Source organism: Amphibalanus amphitrite, unplaced genomic scaffold, assembly GCF_019059575.1.
Source record: "Amphibalanus amphitrite isolate SeventyFive unplaced genomic scaffold, NRLGWU_Aamphi_draft 000046F_arrow, whole genome shotgun sequence".
Classification (NCBI taxonomy): domain Eukaryota; kingdom Metazoa; phylum Arthropoda; class Thecostraca; order Balanomorpha; family Balanidae; genus Amphibalanus; species Amphibalanus amphitrite.
Window position 1 is genome coordinate 1,291,777 of NW_024881542.1, and position 18,472 is coordinate 1,310,248.

Sequence of the window (18,472 nt, forward strand, 5' to 3'; positions counted from 1 at the left end):
CAGTGAGCAGCTCGTGGCGACAGCGTCCCGCGGCGCGGCGCCGGAGCGACCCGCTCCCCGCAGTCCGGACACCGGCCGCCCCCGCCCCCGCCCCCGACCGACCGCCCGGCCGGCCGGTCACGACCCTGGCCGACCGGCCGGGTGGTCCAACCTCCTGCCGCCCAGTCTCACGCATTAATATTTATAACATGGTGATTCACATGTAATTAAAGTCTGATTTGAATCCGCTGACCGGCAGCTTGATGCATTGAAACTGATCGGTTCCCGCCGCGAGTGCGGAGTGCGTGCGCGGCGTCAGGTCACCGGGTCAGCGGCGTCAGGTCACCGGGTCACCCATAGCGCGCGGCCGCACGGGCGCCCGGCGAGCTGGGGACGCCGGACGGGGCGGGCGTGGGAGCGTGCGGCGCCGCTGCATAAAGCGGCTCCGCTGTGCACAATGCACCGGCTGCGTGCGAGCGGCGGCCGCTGCCGACAACGGATGGAACACGGATAAAACGTCCGATACGGCGGCTACCGATGCCGAGTGGACCTGTTGAGCGGCTGTTTCGGCTTGTAGTAGAGGTGTAGTTTGCAGTAGCTGCAGGGCCGCTTCCCTTATATGTCCAGCCGATGTACGCCGTACTAAAACACGGTTTTGTTTTTCACTCAGTCGCAGTTGAACGTGTAGTGTGGGAATTTTTTTGTTCTGCAATTTTTATTTTTTGTCTTTAGAGGTAGGTATACGCAAGTCGCTTGCTGCTTGACATTTCCTTTTGGGTGGCATACTCCTACAATGTAACGTAATGCGTTTTTCGTCTTTGTCACGCTGATTCGTCCCGTCTTTTTGGTTTCCTTGCCGTAAATGATGTCACTTAACCTGCAATGGCGCTACACACGTTGTTCGTAAAATTCCAGACTTTTTGCGATCATTACGACCGTGTGACCCACAAAAGTGATGATATTCGTACGTTCATTTGGGCTTTTTGTGCGGCCATTAACAGGCACGCAGCGCACCATTTGCAGCAAATGTGTTTTCTTTCAGCGCTCGTTGCTCCGTGCTCGTGTTTGTAATGCACGCGTTGTCACACAGCGGGCGGACCAGCTGCCGAAACACACGCCCGCTCACTCACTGCCAGCTGTACACAGCTCGCGGCTGGCCCTTCACCGAGTTAACGCTTCAGAGACGCGCTCCGTAGTGCTGAACAAGCACTATTAACACCGCACTAAACCCCGCTGAGGGGCCGAGCAGTCAGATCATGGCTGTTGTTTTCACAGTGGGACGGAGTAAAAACTCGCACACGTGTGTCGTCCGGCTGCAGCGCCGAGCGCCGCCCGGTCTTTATTGAGCTGTCGGCTCGGCCGGCGTGCCTGTGTCTCTGATGGGCCGCGATAGTCTCCGTCACCTGACAGCCGGCCATCCCGATCGGGCCCGGGCGGCATTTACCGCTGTCACTGGGCGGCGTCCGCCCCGTGCTGACCGGGCGTGCTGCAGGCCGCGGGGGCCGGCGGCCGGGGCCCTGCCCTGCCCTGCCCTGCCCCCGAGGCAGCCATCCTGTCCGTGACCTGCAGGTGGGGCTGGCGGCCTGTCGACGCCCCATTGGCCGCGCCGCCGGCCGCCGGGGGCGGAGCTCTGGCTAACGACAGCTGTCAATCAGCTGATGATGGACTGACACGCACGCGCCCGGCGGCCCGGCCAGTGGGGTAGGCCGCCGACCGGGCGCCCGCCGCACGGCGCACGGTGCCCCGGATAGAGACCCGATCTGACCTCGCGGCATATTGGGAGTGGGATATTTCACTTCGTCGTGACTGAAAACTGTGAAGAGGTGTGGTGTGCTTTTATCGGGCCTGTCCCGCCTATTACAAATAACCGAGACAAATTTCATCCGCCTGCAGCTTTGGATGAAACATGTTCGGAACATAACATCATGGAATGCTGCACCTCGTTGATATATCGCATGCTACATTACCACCCTTGCTTACAAGACGGCCCCTGTACGCCAGACGGCCGATTGGCGTTGGCCGGGCCCGGCGTGCCAGTCACGGTCAGTTGCAGAGTGTCGCGCTCTGCACCGCTCTCCTCGCTGTCGGTAAACACGAGTCCCTGCCGAGTTCCGCCGGCCCGGCGGCGCTCCCGGCGCCCCGGTGACAGCAGGCGTCCCCCGACCTCCGTGCTTCCCGTCCCGGCCGTCACGGGTCGGTCCCAGGTCAGCAGGCTCCCTGAGACCAGTGAGTCGGCCGCATTGATCACCGCCCGGGCGGACCGTGACGCGCGCGGACACCCCGCGGGGATCGTGTTCCGCCGGCGGCTGCCATCGACACCGCGCTGACACCGCGCTGACACCGCGCTGACACGGCCGTGACACAGCTCGGCAGCGGCGCCGGCCAGCGGGTGCCGGGCTGAGGCGCGGCGCGGCGGTCATCCATCACGGCGCTGTTTGCGCACCTCTCCGACACCGGCTCGGCTGAGCAGCGAGGGTGGCGGCCTCGGAGACGGGACGTCAGGCTGAGCTGACGGGCCGAGGTCGAGAAGTTGTCAGGGAAATAGTGAGGTAGTTAGAGCAGGGGTAGTAGGTAGTGGCCGGAGGTTGAATGGATGACGTTACTGTCTGAAGGTCCTCATGCTCTATGATATTCGGGTTATGTTGGGCTGCTGTCATCCTGTTTACATGGTGGTACGTTTGGCGTGTACGGATCAGCGACTGCCCAGGCGCGGGGCGCGTGGTCGCCACGCGGACGACTCCGGCGGCCGTCCCGCTCACCGGGTGGTCATCGTCGCTCACGACGGCGCTCAGAGCGGCGCTTTGTTAGCCGGCGCCCGAAAGGATTTCCAGATATTGTAGCAGCCGAGAGCATCGATCCGAATTCGCGTCGCTGGCCGCCGTTAAATCATTCAAAGCTGGCAGGCCAATTCCAGATCGGGCGCGCGCTGTAGAGCGCCCGAGCGCCGGAGAGACCACGCGCGCGCCGCTCGCTGCCAGCCGCGTCGGCGACCGGTGACGTCACCTGCCGACGCGCGTCGTCCGCGACGGGCGCGCGACCGGCGCGGCGCTGACCGCGGCCGGCGCGCCGCCATGGACTGATCCTGACGAATGATGTCACAAATTCGGACGGGCCGCGGTTTCCATTAAGATAACAGCCTGCCGTCGAGCCGGAGCCGGTCGCCAGCGCCGCCGGCAAAAAGGATAAGAAATGCAGTATGCGATACATCGATGGGGGGCGATAAATCTGGTGGCCGGTCCGAGTGGCTGCGATGGAGCCGCCGAGCCGCCGCCCTGATGGCCGCTCCAGATCGACTCCGAGGCGGTGTTTTTCTTATCCGGCGCCCACACCAGCAGCCGGGCTGGAGCTCTGTTTATTTCTTCTGCGGCTGATCACATTTATTTTGGCGGAATGAGTTGATGATAAACATGGAAAGACTTTCAGCTGGTGGGTGTTTTTAGTCGTTCGAGGGAAAAAGTTTGTTTGGCCTGCGGCGGCAAACGGCGGTGACGTCAGCATATTGGTGGGCCCGCCTGATCCGACGGCGTCAGCGTTTGGCACGCCGCGCCGGGTTTCGATGCCCGACGGATGGGGCCGTGCCCTCCCGCGGCTCGCGGTCGGCTCAGCGCCGTATTGACGTTGCATAACTCGGGGGCAGATCGTTCCACCCAGCGGGGGCCGGCGGGGCGCCGGACGACGGCGGATGTGCCTCTCTCCCCGCTCCCCCTCTGCTCCCCCCACCTGCTCCCCGCTCCTCCTCCCTCTGCCCTCGTCTCCGCAGGTGTCGCGCTCAGCCCCGAACCACAGCGTGTCGCGCCCGGCTTTGTGCCACAGGCCGCTCCGGTCTGCCGGCCGCCGCCGCCGCCGACCCGCCCCACAAAGAGGTAGGCGGCCATTTGCATATCAATGCCGGTGATTACCGTGAGCCGTGGTCGGCCGGCGGCGCGTCCGTGACACGGGACGTCAGTCCGGGAGGGACGGCGACGCCGACTGATCTGATGGTCCGGCGGACCGAGCTGGCGGCGCTCTGCAGGCCGGCCGGGCGTGGTCCCGCGGTGGCAGCGTGTGACTGGCGCGGGGCGGCCGTGACCGATCCACTGGACAAGGGAGACGTGTATGTGACTGGATGATCGAACGGGCCGCCACCGTGGAGTTCCAGCCAGGGCTTTGGACTGAGTGGGAAGCGTTGACGATGGTTTCCCGCCTCTCTTGGCCACCTTTCCGGCTCCTACTGGAGGCCCAATTGGCAGATCGTCCACTCAGTCAGCGGGTCCGTACGGCCCTGTCTCTGACCAGCGCGCATGTCCCCGATCTGTCTGCTGACCAGCGCTGGCCGGCCGGCCGGTCGGAGGGCCCCGGCACCCGGCAGGGTCGGCCGGTTGCAGCGGTCCGGCGTCAGTGATCGATGTGCCGCCCGCCGGCCGGCTGACTGACGGCAGAATGCCCGGCCGCTGACGTGACCTCACAGGGCGTCACGTGATGTCCGCTGACGTGACGTCACCGGGTGTCACGTGATGTCGGTGGGTCCGGGTCAGCGGCCGGCCGGACGTCTACTGCGCGCCGGTCCGGCCTCCTCCGCGCCGAGCTCGCCGCATTCACACACCGTATAATTATGATTTTATTTGTCTTGCGGCGGTCTGCGAGCGCACGAAGCTGGCGGCCGCTGCCCTTTTTAAATATAATCAATGTTCATAAATGCTGAGTTATTTGACGTGCAGGAATTGATTCGAGAACATTGCGCGGCGGGCGGCGGGCGGGGGAGCGCCGGCCGGCCGGCGGCCTGCTGTTGTCTCGGCAGGGGGCGCGCTCGGGGCTGCACGCGGCGTGCATCCTGCACTGTGCACACCGTGAGCGGGCGGCGTGCACGGTGGGCGGCAGCCCGCAGGTCAGCGGCGGCCCGGAGGCGCTGGCCGTCCTGCCGCCGGCTGTCGGCTGTGTTCCGTCTGATCAGACGGCGCCGGGAGGAGTTGTAACTCGCCGACCGTGTCGCGTATGCCGAGTCGGCCGGCCGCCGAGCAGGCTCGTCTGCCAGCGGCCGGTGTCGGCTGCCGCTCACGGGCTGCGTGCGGAGGATGTGAGGTCGTCAGAGGCCTCAGCTCCACTGGACCGTGCGTCCGGTCACTGACGCGTCTGACCCGACACGAACCTGACACGAGCCGGACACGAACCTGGCAGGATTTGACGCACCAGTCCCTGACACAGACTGACGCCGCCATGCCAGAATACGCCATGTTCCCGTGCGCCTGCGATTGATGGGAACATGCTGGTCCAGCGCAGGCTACGTTGGAAAGTAATTCAGCGTTCCAAGCTCCCTCAGCCCAGCGAAGGCACAAGGCAGTATGAATGAAGGCTTCGTTCCTTTCCATCATCCTCAATTGCATACTGGGTGCTTACCAGCGTAATGCGTTTATGGCAGTTAGACTGGAATTATTCAATTTACGCTCATTTTCGGCACATGGGTCGTAACTTGAGCGGAACGAGATGGCGACATCAAGTTTCCAGGCCTGATTCTCTAATGCACATTTCTATGAGGGCATAGATCCAATTCCATAAGTGTATTGCTGGTGGTGTATGTAAAATATGTGCCAACTTGGCGCGAAGTGGTGTTGGTTTTATTACCAGAGGACCGCCCACTTTACCCCAAATGAAGTTCATAATTTAGCAAAGTTGGGCGGCGGCAAAGTCGGCCGCGAATCCGTGCGGCCAACTCGAGTGGCTCGGCTGGCCGAGATGAGAGGAGCGCCGGCGGCGCTGTCTGCACCCCCTCCCCCCGCTGCGACCCGCATGACCCCGGGGTCGCCGGTGCCGACAGCCAGCGCGGGCCGCACCGGGCGTCCCCGGACCGCCCGTCGGCTGTGACCTCGGCGGCCGAGAGCAGAAACTGTCTCGGCGCCGGCCGATCGGGCCGCATCGAGAGCGTCGTCTGTCAGCGCTCCGGACAATTTGCATTTTATTGGCTCGCTAGAATGTTGACGACGTGTTGAGAGAGCGCGCCGAGCGAGCCGCGGCGTCAGCGGGAGGAGGCACAAAGTGGCCGACTGTGAGCGGGCCGCAGTCGTTCTGAGGCGCGGAGAGGGCGGTCAAACGGCACCCGGTCCGGGCGAATATCGACACTGCAGCGGCTCGGGATCAATGCGGCGCCGAGCACACAGATCGGCAGAGACCCCCGGTCCAGGATTGACATCCCGCCCCGGATCAAGATGTATATCGCCGTCGATCATAAATCGGCGCGTCGATTACCGACCATCGGATAGTCGCCAGGGTCGTTTAGATCGATAATGGGCCGGACCAGCGTCGGCATCGGTACTGAGAAGATCGATATCGCGGCGATCGGGAGCGGACACTGACAATGGAAAGTGGTCGGGCCTGTGGTGGTCATATTTAACGTCCTGCTAGGCTCGTGACCCCCGCGGGGCCCGCTGAGCTGCGCGGCGCCCAGACGGGCGGTATCGCAGCCGCCCGGCCCGTCCACCCCCTGCTGATGTTCGGAATGACGCTCCGATGGCGCTCCCAGGCTCTGCCGGTGGGGGCAGGTGCCGGGCGGAGCGTCCCGCGGAACGGAACACGGTCCGCTCAGTGGAGGTGAATCAGTTACATCGCGGCGCACCAATTCCAGCCGTGGGACAGGCGAGGTCCGGTGACTCAGTCCCGGCAGCGTGCGTAGCTCGATCTGCTATCGGTGAAATATAGTGTAGTTCGTGGAGCGGAATCGGTAATCCATGGCTCTCTGTCCTTTGTCAGTGCGCACAATCGCCGCCTGTCGTCGCGCGCCCTAAGCTGGCCGCACGACCGACATCCCCGTACAGGTACCACATGTCAAGTAGCATGTCATTTTTCAGGTGTTCACTTCAGGTTAAACCAGAAACCGTAAAAACCCGCACCGTATCAGTGTCGGCCTTAACTGTCTGTCAAATCAGGCTTGTTCGACACGGTGTCCTTCGATGTCGGGCTGGCTCTGAGGGCCGGCTGGTGACGGCGGTGCTGTGGGCGGCCGCGGCCGAGACGAGACGCGACCGGGACGGTATGGGGCCGAGACGGGCCCCAGACACTGCCGGGGACACGGGATTGAGACGCAGTGGGCGCACCTGCTGGCTCGGCCTGGCGAGACGTGTCCGCCACCCACCCGGCCGTGTCCGCGGCGCCCCGGTAACGCCGCGCGCGCCGCGAGCCGTGTCGGCCGCGCCACCTTCGGCGACGGGCTGCGCGTCAGTGAAAGCCCTACACGACGTGGCTGTGTAGTTTGGCGTCGGACGCGCCCCGGACAGCGGTTTCGCAATCCATACTCAGTCGCTCTCTAGTTCAGTTGCCATGTTCATTGCGACATTCGAGTGTGGTGCCTGTGCATGCAAGCCATTAGGCAAGACAGCCGCTGGACGGGCTCGGGTCGTGTTGTCTGCATGTCACCTGGCAAAGGACGGCAGCTACACGACGAGTGAGATTGTAGAACATGCTGACTCGACGGTCATCCGCCGACTGCTGTCCGATGATGTAATGCTACACTGGGGTGAGTGATAAAAACGCGCTCCAGTATTTGGTAATAGTGACAATCGACACGGAGTTTTACGGATCGCTCTGACCTCTATGAAGCTGTTAAACTTCCAATGCGGCGTTTGCAATTCATGAATCATGTTGTCTGGCACCCGATAGCCATTGAAGCTCGGCTTCTCAGGTATCCATTGCGTCAAAGCGAGGTAATGCATACTCGTAAATGCAATCGGAATCTACATCTGAAGAGTAAATTGCCATTGCTATTTTGTGAAATCATAACATTATCCCCGGCAAACATGTCTGGAACGAGCTGGCGATGCCAATGGGCGGTGTTCGGCCGTCTCAGGTGTAGGCCGAGTGCGGTGAACTTTGGCTGGCCAGCTTCGCCGCATGTGATACAAACACAGACGCTTCGTTCCAGCTGCATGCCGCCTTGCACCAATTCAAAGTCGTATCTTCCTTCACTCTGTACGGCTAATCAAGCACATCCAGGTCTGCGTTATGGCCGGCCCCCGTCAGCCCCGCCTCTGCCTCACTTGCTCCCCCCCCCCCCCTCCCCTCTTCTTGTCGCGCCGCGTTTCCAGTCGCCGCACCCCACCAAACCAAACCGAGCCGGTCGGTCGGCGGTGGGTCGATGGCCGGCTGCCGCCGGCGCGATGCGCGTTGCGGTGCTGGTGACACCAGGGCGCTGCTTAAGGTGGTTGATCACCATTGGCGTGGTTTCGCTCGTTCTGCCGCCCGCTGTTGTGTCACCTGATCCGAGGGAGGTGCGGGTCGGACGCGGGTGACATCACCCCTCACGGTCGACTGAGCTGTCAGGCGGACAGCGCCATGAAGCAGGCTCAGCACCCATACCCGCCGCTCCGGTCGGCCCATGTAAAATAACCGCTCCACAGAGCGCCGTTTATGAAGGCTCTTCCAGTTTAACGGCGATGGGATGTGTTCGATAAAAAGACACTTCCTGGCGGCATCTGTCAGGAAGTTGGAGTCATCAACTGACAGTATGGTCGGGAGGCAATGACCGCCAGAACTCGTCCCCGGCTGCCGAACGGCGTCCTAACACAGGCCGTAATCGCCCAGGAACCGAGTCCGAGTGGAGACGTCAAGTTCATGAGCTGCTTCCAGCGCTACGTACTTTGACCCAAACGAGCCGTTGCGAAGCGGTCGTCAGGCGCATGGTTACTGCTGCTTAGGCGAGTGACGTTCTCCCAGCCGTGTAACCAGTTCGCATAATTTCGGCAGATTTGTGTTGGCAATTTTAATTTAATCATTCTCTTGGCTTGTTTCCGCCGCAGAAAATTGCTTCCCTTCCGGTGGTTTGCGGTGCATTGAGTGACAGAACGGATGGCCGTTTAGGGGTGCTTGCCGAATATCAAGTGAGATACGACTCTGCCATAATCGTTACATTCATTTGAGAACTGTAGTAATCGCTCACCGGTGCGCTCTAACGTTCAGGGGCGTGCACGTGAAAATGGCCGAATTGTCGGCAATTTGTGCAAAATACGGCGGCGCTACAAGTTCGGCGGCGGCACACGGCCTGCCGGCACGTAGGGCCGCCGCCGCAGCGGCCGGCGGGCCGTGAGTCATTCGCCCTGCACGCCGGTGATACGCGAAAGTGTAATTTAGAGTGCGGCAGTTAACTTATTTGACAGCGCGCCGTGGTAAAGTGAGTCCGCTGCTCCCGAGCCGGGAAAGTGGTGGGCGGGGTGGGAATTAGTGGGAGAGGGTGGGTCATGGGAGGTGAAGTGATGGAAAATAGTAGTGGGAGGTGTTGGAATTATTTGGAGGTTGTAGGGGCGCTGAGATGCGGTGGCAAGTGGCGGGAGGCGTTTGTATTTTTGGGGGGGACGGTAGCATTGGATGGGAGTTGATGGGGTGTAGTGGAAGATGACAAAACATTCTTGGAATTTGTGGGACAAGTTCTTAGGAAAATGCGTTATGGAAGAAAGGCTAATGGGGTGAGAACTGAGGTGGCATATGATTGTGGGCGATGTTTGTGTCGATTTTTGTGGACTGGTCACTCCGGCGTCTGCTGAAGCTCGATGGCAGGCGTAATTCGGCTGTCAGTGGGCCTCACAGCGAGACTGGAAAACACAGTCAGCTGCGGGAGCGCTGCACAGCTGCCGTGTGCAGCCGCAGACCTCGCAGCCGCCCGCCGCCCGGGGAGTTGACGGCCTGGTGAAGCGTTTCGGTGATGAAATCGCCCGCGTGCCACCGTCTGCGGCTGGGCAGGTCTCGACCCTGCCCCCGAGCGGCCCATGCCGCTGTCGCAGCTGCCACCGGCCAGGGCGGCCCGAATCTAATCAGGCGACCGGCCCAGATGCCGCCCGCTGCCCGGCCCGGCCACCGCCGCTCCCCACAGGCCCAGCGGCGGTACCGAGAACGCCCGGGGGCGCCGGGCCTGGCTGCGGGTCATCCCGTGACCTGTTCAGGTCCTGCCCCGGAGCCTGTTCCTGACTCCCTCCTGGTTTTTCCCTGGTCTTGTTTCTCTGTCGCTATTCTAACGTATATTCCCACATTGTCTTCACACTGGCCCTTTTCTCCCGGAGCAGTAACTTTGTTTGCCCACTTGACCGATCCTTCCATCACTCACCTGGTATGGCCTTTGGCATTGTCAGTGGGCATGATGTATCTAAAAGGAATATTGTTAGATTCCTGTTGCAGTCATAGCTGGAGGCAGTCCAGCAAATGGGTAGCTGTGGGGACGCCGTCTACTGTAAAGTGCTGTTTTGCTAAGCTATGAAGCTGTTTGCTATGCTGATCGCCGCACTCTGTACAACATTATTCGGCTGTTGTGTTTGGATATCATTGAGTCGCATTAAGGTTGTCTGTTCTGACTAATGAACCCCTATCGCTGAACGGTCCCGGGCGACGAGTGACGTGGGATGACGCCGATGACGTGGAGTGACGTCTGATGGCCCGGCTGACGTCTGCTGGGTCAGCGGGGTCGGCGCGGTCTGCGGTCTGCGGGTGGTCGGAGGGGCCTCTCTGAAGTGGCCGGCTGTACCCCCGCCAGTGTGCACAGTGTGCAGTCCGGCTGAGCAGCGCACCCACCGAGTGATGTGCGGCCGACGGCCGGCTCTGACGCGCCGCACCCGTAATCCCATGATGAAACTGTGCCATAACAGTCGGATAACTCGGCGGTGACACGGCGGCCGCCGAGCCGGCCGACGGCCCCCTGATAACCGGATGGCCGCGACGGCACGGCCGTCGGCCTGAATTTATGATTAATTTTCGGAACGCTGCGGTAAGATTTATAGGCCATAAAGCGTCCGGTTTTAAACTGTTGACACAGCGGAATTAACAAGACATCGGCATTTGTCGGAGGCGCTGGCGCCACGCACGTGGCGCGCCATTGACACATGTGGCGCGCGCACCAGACGCAGTGCGTGTTCAGAACGTACCGTACTCGTATGTGTCACTGGGGCAAGCCAGGATGAGTGGCGATGAACGAGCTCTAGGCGATGATGATTGAAGTGGAAGAGCGGGAACACCTGCGCTTCATAGTAATGATAGCATGGCAAAGCTGGTCTAAAAATGACCGAGATGCTATGTTTGACGGCTGTCTTGCCCATTGTAGGCGCTGCTTAGTTTCGTTTTTTTTTATGTTCGACGCTTTGCGCTTGGTTTCATCTTTCCATAATTGTGTTTTTCGAAGTCGGTCGTTTTTCCCCTGGGTAGGTGCACAATTGAGCCGTGAATCACTTTGCACAACAGTAACTACTGCTGTGCCAGAAAAAGTCGGTAGGTTTCCGACGGTCACCGCCTAATCCTGAAATGCCTTTAAGATATTTGCAAGATATCCTTAAAGAGTCGGCCATTGTATGTATCATCCTAAGCTGATTGTGTGGATGATTTATATCTGCAGCCAGCTTTTAAAATGGCTGTAATTATTTATGATAAAATCCGTTGTAAAACTGGTTGAAATAGCCATGGTCATTTCGCTTATCGTTTTGGTGGCTTAAAGTGCTTCATAAAAATGACTTTCTCGTTATATCGTGCGTGCTTCGTCAATTTATCTAAGCTTTATCAGCGTCACTCTCGGCTCCTCTTGTTGTGGCTGTCTCTCCCCTTTCAACTTTTATCGGCACCGCTCCAGTTCTTTATGATGTCTCTGCCTCACTTACAGAGGTCCAGTCACTAACCGCCAGGCTCAGTCACGTGATTGTCTGCCGAAACATTTGTCTTATTGGACAATTAAAACCGTACACAATGCACACGGCTGAGCGGCTCCATCGACAGGGTCTCGTTTTGCGGCGCGCTATCGTCCAGTCGATCGGCGGGGCTGCTGGCTCCGTCCCCGGCTGGCGGCCCGCATACCGACAGGTTCACGGCGCTGGTCTCGGGCCGGGCTGGTTCTGTATACCTCCTGCGAGAGCTCCCCGGCCCCGGAATGCGCCCTGTCCGGCGTCCGTCCGCCGACTGCTATCGCTGCGCCTCATCGCTGATTCATTTATAATTGACACCGAACAAATTGTCACCGCCGACAATACATCAGCCGGTGTCGGGTGGGCGATTCTTCATATTTACACCTGTACGCCGCCGGCGGGCCGTGTCGGCGCGGCGCGAATTAATTGCCGACGGGCGGAGGGTGAAAAATGCGTCGGCGGCCGGCCGGCGGACGCCGATGACAGAGAGATCATGTCCCGTGTCACCGGCCGCCCCGGAGTGGCCGCGCCGCCGGCCGCGGTGAGGGATCGCCCGGCGGACTGACAGGACTGCCGCCGGGGGCTGATCCACGGCCGCGGTCAGGCGGAGACGCCGCCGCCGTCGTCCCGTCACGTTTCCGGGACGGCGGGCGGCTGTCTCCGTGGCGGCGCTGATGGGACGATTTTAATTCCGGTGCGCGCCGGCGGCCGGCGGGCGGCGGCGGCGGCCGGCGGAGTGGGCACGACCCCCCAGAGACCGATGGTCGGCGCCGCCGCCGCGCCGGGGAAATCATTACACCCGGGGCCCGTGTAAATTTGACGCGGTCGCTGAGCGGCGGCTGGGCGGCGACGCTCGTTTCTCCGCGGAGACGGCGGCGGTGCGTTCCGCCGGGTCTGTGAGGCTGATGGGCGGCCGGCGATGCCACCCCGGCCCCTCCCCCTCCCCTGGTCCCGTGAGTCGACACCGAGTCACAGCCGTGACGCTCGGCTGACTCTGCCGGAAACAAAGCTGCCAAACTGGGAGTCGTGCCATGGGAAATCGCTGTAAGTAATGGATCGATGTTTACCCGAGTGTGGACGTGCGTTCGCTGTGGAACGGAGGGGGCGCGGCGCGCAGCACTGGAGTACACAATCCACATGTCCCTCCTTGTCCAGAACATCACTGTTATTGCTGTTGGCTCTGTAGCTTGCAAGTTTTTGCAATTTGCCATCACCCACGACTGCATTTGTTAGGCCATTTTTGGCTCCTACCGCCGTTGGCCGCCGCCGCTCGGAGTGCTGTTACGACCGCTTTTGGTTTGTGTTCACTGCCTGGTGCGTCCTGCCGTCTCGGCCTGCCCGGGAGTGGGAACTGGATGGAGGCTGGGGGGAGAGAGAGTGGACGCGGCCGACGTCCGGGGACGCCGTCTCGCCGGCCGGCCGCCGGACGTTTTTGCTGCGGCGCTCTGCGGCGTCTCTGGCGAGCTCATTAGCACTTGTGGCGCAGCGGCGGCCGTTCCGGCGCGGCCGGTCGGCCCCTACCCCATCCCCAGCCCTCGGTATTCGGGGCCGTCGGCTCCCATGGGAACTGGGGATAACCAGCTGCTGTGGGGACGGCATCTCCGGACCCTGTCCCGCCGGCCGCGGCAGACCGTCACTGGCCAGCGGACAGCTGACCGGTTCGACTGGTCGCGCTAATGAGTCGTGGACAAATGGGGGCCCGGTAATTGCCGTACAGCTGTCATTGACGCCAGAGTGTCTTTATGGCGGGGAGGAATGGAACAAGTACCTCTCGGAATGTCGCTCTGGCCCGGGCGGCGACCGCCCACTTCAGAGGCGCAGCAGACACGCGGCAGTCTCGCTGCCATGAGCAATGGCGGCGTCACCGGCGCGGCGGCGCCCGGGGTGCAGAGGCCGCCCGTTCCGGGACGCCCTCGGCGGTCCCCTCCCTGCAGGTCAGATACATCTGCAGCCTGCACCCACTTGGCCGAGCAGGAGAAAATGAGAACGTGTCACTCCGAACGTCGCAGCGTGTTGACTTAGCCCAACCGCAAAGTTGTTCAATGATCGTGTTGTTTTCGATGCTGATTCAAACTGGAACAGTCAAGTCGTTGTGGATGTTGTTTTTTGCAGCCAACCGATTGACGTAACACGTTGGCGATGACATGCTGACGGATTGCCGTGGTGTATGAGTATTTGTTACCGAATAGGCCGTATGCCAGTGGTGTAGGCTGCTCGGTGTGTGCCCTGTCCACTCACTCCCCACTCTGTCTGTGTTGCAGTGATAAACCTGAGGAACACACAGGAGGAGGAGCCGCCGGACCCGCAGCTGATGCGGCTCGACAACATGCTCATCGCAGAAGGGGTGGCCGGCCCCGAGAAGGGCGGCGGCGCGCAGGCGGCCACCAACGCCAGCGCGGCGGCCGCGGCCGGCGGCGCCTCCGCAGAGGGCACCATCGAGCACTCTGACTACCGCGCCAAGCTCGCGCAGATCCGGCAGATCTACCACCAGGAGCTGGAGAAATACGAACAGGTGAGCGGCCGCGCTGAGGTACGGTACGATACGGCGAGGGCCAGCGGTACGCCGGGTCCTGGAGCCGAGTCTCCGGGTGACCAGGTGGGCCGCCGCTGCCATGCTGATGACAAATCAGATTATTTCGATGGACGTGGCGCCCGCGCCGGCCGCTGCGGCGATGTGATAACGATCCGCCGGTCTCCGGCCACACACCGTCTCACCTGTGAGGTGCCCGCCACAATTGGGCCGTGTTTGTGGTATTGCTATCACGGGGACGAAACTTTACATATCACCATGGCTCAGTTTATCCAATGGGACTGGCTCGGTCGTGCGACGAAAAATTGCGTTAATCTGACCAGGTGGATGACGGCCTGGCTAAGCTGATGGTTGACGTTCAAGTAAACACTGCACACTGGTGGCCGTATGCTGCTCGGCGAGCGGCGCGCTGCGAATATCGTCCGGCGGGCGGTGACCCGCTCCATAAATGCGATCATCCAGAACTAGTTTATGTTTCAATTTTTAAAAGGAAGCTCGCTCGGAGCGCGCTGCTCCGGGCGCATTGTGTCGCTACGCCTCGAGTATTTTACTGTTACTGGCTTCCCTGACGGGGGCGTTCTCTTTGCCTCGTGTCCCGCGCTCTCTTCCCCGAGCGACCGTAATGGCTGACGGCCCCATTCGGCCGGCTCAAGTTTGAACGTACAGCCGCTTCATCTGTTGCGCTCGGCCGGCGCTCGGGCCGACATCTAGCGGGCCGATTCGCGATCCGCCGACCGCCACTTTTCCCATACATTACCCCAACGATCACTTAATGCCCGTAGACTGCGAGTAAAAGCGTTTAATGCCGTTTTACGGTTCGTGCATTGATTGCAATAGCAGCTGATGGTCTTTCGGTATTAATAGACTGATAGTAAAAGTTGGAGCGTCGCGCGGGAGGGGGCGTCGGCGCCGACGATGCGCGGCGGCGCGGAGTGGCGCAAATCGACGCAACGCGGCGCGGCGGGAGGCGGCGTGAACCCGATAACACGGGGAGAGGAGAGCCAGAGCATATGGGACCAGAGGGGTCGTTTATGACCATTAGCTACCCGGCCGACTCAATCCACAGTCAGCATGGGTGGAGCTTTTCCAGGAAAGTTGGTGGGGCAAAAAGTTGTCAAACCTACAATGTCCGATTGTTAAGTTAGATAAAATTCAACAATGAATCAATTCTTTTCATTACAGAGATAATATTTTGCATTACACAGACATTTCAAAGCTCCTCAATGCGAAAAACATAGGTTTGTTAAGCAGTAAAGTCCTGCAAATGGGCTTAAGTTGGTGGGGCAAAACGCTTATTGGTGGGGCAAAATGGCAAGTTGGTGGGGCAGGCGCCCCACCAAGTGAATAGTAAGCTCCACCCTTGCCACAGTGGCGGACCCCTGTGACATCTTGGTTTACACCAGATGAACTCCGCGCGCCCAGTAACTGACCAGCCCTCGCGCGGCGCCGGGTCCATACACCGTTGGCGGGTGGTCCGGCGGTGTCGCGTTGCGCCGCTGTTGACCGGAGGGAGCTGGCTGCGGCAGGACGGTACGGTCCCGTCCCGCTGTTTATGGTGACACGGCCGCTCTGGCGGCGCCGAGACGGGGACGGACTGCCCGGGCGGCGCTGCGGAGCCGCCTCTGGCCGCCGTGACGCGGTCGGCCGGCCCGTGACGTGACGCCGCGGCAGACGGACGAGCCGTGACCCGTGTGGCTCTGGGGCGCCTTGGATGGCCGTAACAGCACTAACGACCCGTGACGTGGACGGCCGTGGCGCCTGTGACGCTCGTTATGTCTCGGGATGGCCGCGACCCCCGAGCGGGCGGAATGTGACGGTTAGTAACAGCATGTGACGGCTGCCAGTGCCGTGACGCGCTCCAGTCGGCCCCGGCGGGCAGCTGGGCTCCCTCGGGAGCGGGTGGCCGGTGTCGGGACGCCAGCTGACCGCCGACGCGACGGCCGCACGTCGGCCGCGGTCAGCTGGTGTGCCCAGTTCGGCCACGCCGGTGTGTGCTGCGGTCCACGGCGGTCCACGGCCGAGTCCAGGCGGACGCCATCTGGCCAGCGCCCCGCGCCGCCGATATTGGCAATATGGTCCGGCCACAGTCAACGGCCGACGTGCGCCGCGTCCCGTATCGGCCACCGGGGGACCAGGCTGGGTCGCGGTGGGAGGGGGGGGGGGGAAGCACACAACGGCAGTCGACTTTCCGTGGGACGCGGCGCGAGGTGTTGGAATGAACATCACACAGAATGTCGGAAATGCAATACACATCTTCGATATTGCGATATGCATCATGCCTTCCCCAGCATTCGTTGCATGCATATGCCAGCAACCTGCCACACGCGTCGCATTTGCTAAGAGAAGCTGCTGGCCGCGCCCCACCCGCGGCGCCCGCGGAGCAGGCCCGATACTGCGCCGGAAAATTGAATCACCGGAGCGCCAAACAAGAGTCTCCGAGGTATTGCCGCCGCTCAAATTAGGTTACCGGCGGACGCTCAGAAATTAACTAAATCCTCTGACTGCAGCCAATTACGTGCACGGCAACTTCGCTGCCGGCATAAATGATTATCAAAATGGGCTCGTCTGGCCGCCTGTGCCACCCAAGCCACTCGCGCTTAGTGGATTTCTCCGCGGCGGCAGCGCGCCGACATCTGAGTAAAGTCATGGCGCTTTGTCCGCTACGAGTCGGATGGACGCACCCACCAGTCTGATGGACACGCCCTCGGAACAATTTGATGGATTACCAGTAACAGTCTGGGGGCGGTGCTGGAAAAAGATACTGTTTTGTAATCGTATACGGACATATTCGCGGTACGGGGACGTCTTCCATCTTATATTTTCGCTGTCAATTCACTCCGATCTGCTCAGTGCTCTTCAACAATGAATGTGATTTTGGAAGTGTCTTGTGATTTTATTTAAAATAACTTATTTTTACCTTTTTTCAATTTTCGTCATGTTGTTTGCCAGTGAATCATTTTCTACCACTGATCGTTTCAAGAATAATTGCTAACTGCCTCGATCGCGATCCCTTCAGAATCCCACACCAGTGCGCACCTGCTCCCCACAGTGGCGCCTGTGAGCGACTCTCACAGGGCTGGGTTTTGACCGTCGGTCACGGCAGTGGTCACTGGTCAGCGGGCCGGGCCGGGGGGGGGGGGCGCTCCCCCGGGCTGGAGAGCGCCGTAATTGTGCATACGTCAGGCGGCTGTCGGCGGCGCCGGGACCGCCTCCGCCCGCCAGCTCCTTGTGTAATTATTTACGCTGGTGAGCCCTTAGCCGTCGCCCATCTTTGTTGATACTAAGCTGATCGCGCGGCGCCGTACAGCGGTTTGTTTTGGCCGGCTGATGTGTGCGAGCCCGAGAGGGGGCGCGGGCGAGGTGGCAGGGACCGGAGGAGGGGGGGGGGGAGTCAACCGGAGCTCCTCTCCAGCTCGATATCAACCATCACTTCAACTCCAGCTCACTTCTACTTCCACGCCAAGCTCTATCCAATTTTGACTCTATTTCCTGGTTCTGCTGGACTCCATAATCAATATTGACTACGACTCCAGTGTCTCTCCGCTGTGCTTCATCACTTTACTGTCTCACTCATACTGCCACTTATACGATGAAACCCTTCTCCCTCTCCACCTCTCCCTCTCTCCTCTCTCCTCTCTCCTCTCTCCCTCTTTCTAAATAGGACTGTCCTCTGGTGAATTCCATTTCTCACGCTCCCAAACTTCATTTTTCAGCCTGTATCTCGCCTTTCGTTCTACTTTCGGTTAACTTCGTCGACGCTTCTGCATTCTGCTGGACGTCTTTTTTCTGGGCCGAGCGGCTGTTTGGGGTCGCCGCGGGTAATCCACCGCCGCCGGGCTGACCAGCGCTGCCGCCGCCGAAAGTCGATATCTAATTTTCCACCTTATCATCCCACCCTCCTTTATTTGAACCCAATAATCCTTTTTTGCCGCGGCTTTGTCTCACAGTTCAGTTTCCATTTTCTTTGCTGTCATGCTGACCGAATTTATGTGCTTTAATCGGCGCAAGGGATATTGTTGGCCGGCCGCCGCGCCGGCGAGGAGGGCGCAGGCGGGCGCGGCCCACTCACTCGCCCGGTCCACGCCCCGCCCTGACGACGGTAGTGGTCCGTGGACGGTGAGCGCTGCCCGACCCGAGCTGACCTGACCTGACCCGATCCGACGCAGCCCCGTCCGACCGGACTCTGAGACGGGCACGGCAGGCGGCCGAGACCACCCGACCCGGCCGCCAATTTCAAATAAACTCCGCCGCCGCCGCCCGACCGGCATTCATAAATTTCTGTGATCTAGTGGCCACGCTGGATGGGTAAGATTTAGTGATTTCATCAGGAGGCGGCCGGCAAGGCCCA

General features: G+C 60.8%; 1 protein-coding gene across 6 annotated transcripts in view; it reads left to right on the plus strand.

Annotated features, from left to right (window-relative positions):
- LOC122377531 (homeobox protein extradenticle-like) overlaps positions 1–18,472 on the plus strand; it is a 93,637-nt gene that overhangs the window by 33,175 nt on the left and 41,990 nt on the right. For all 6 annotated transcript variants that reach the window (XM_043357637.1, XM_043357641.1, XM_043357640.1 and 3 more), the window contains exon 3: positions 13,856–14,106. In XM_043357637.1, the coding sequence (XP_043213572.1) occupies positions 13,856–14,106 (251 nt within the window). The remainder of the gene's footprint in view (positions 1–13,855; positions 14,107–18,472) is intronic.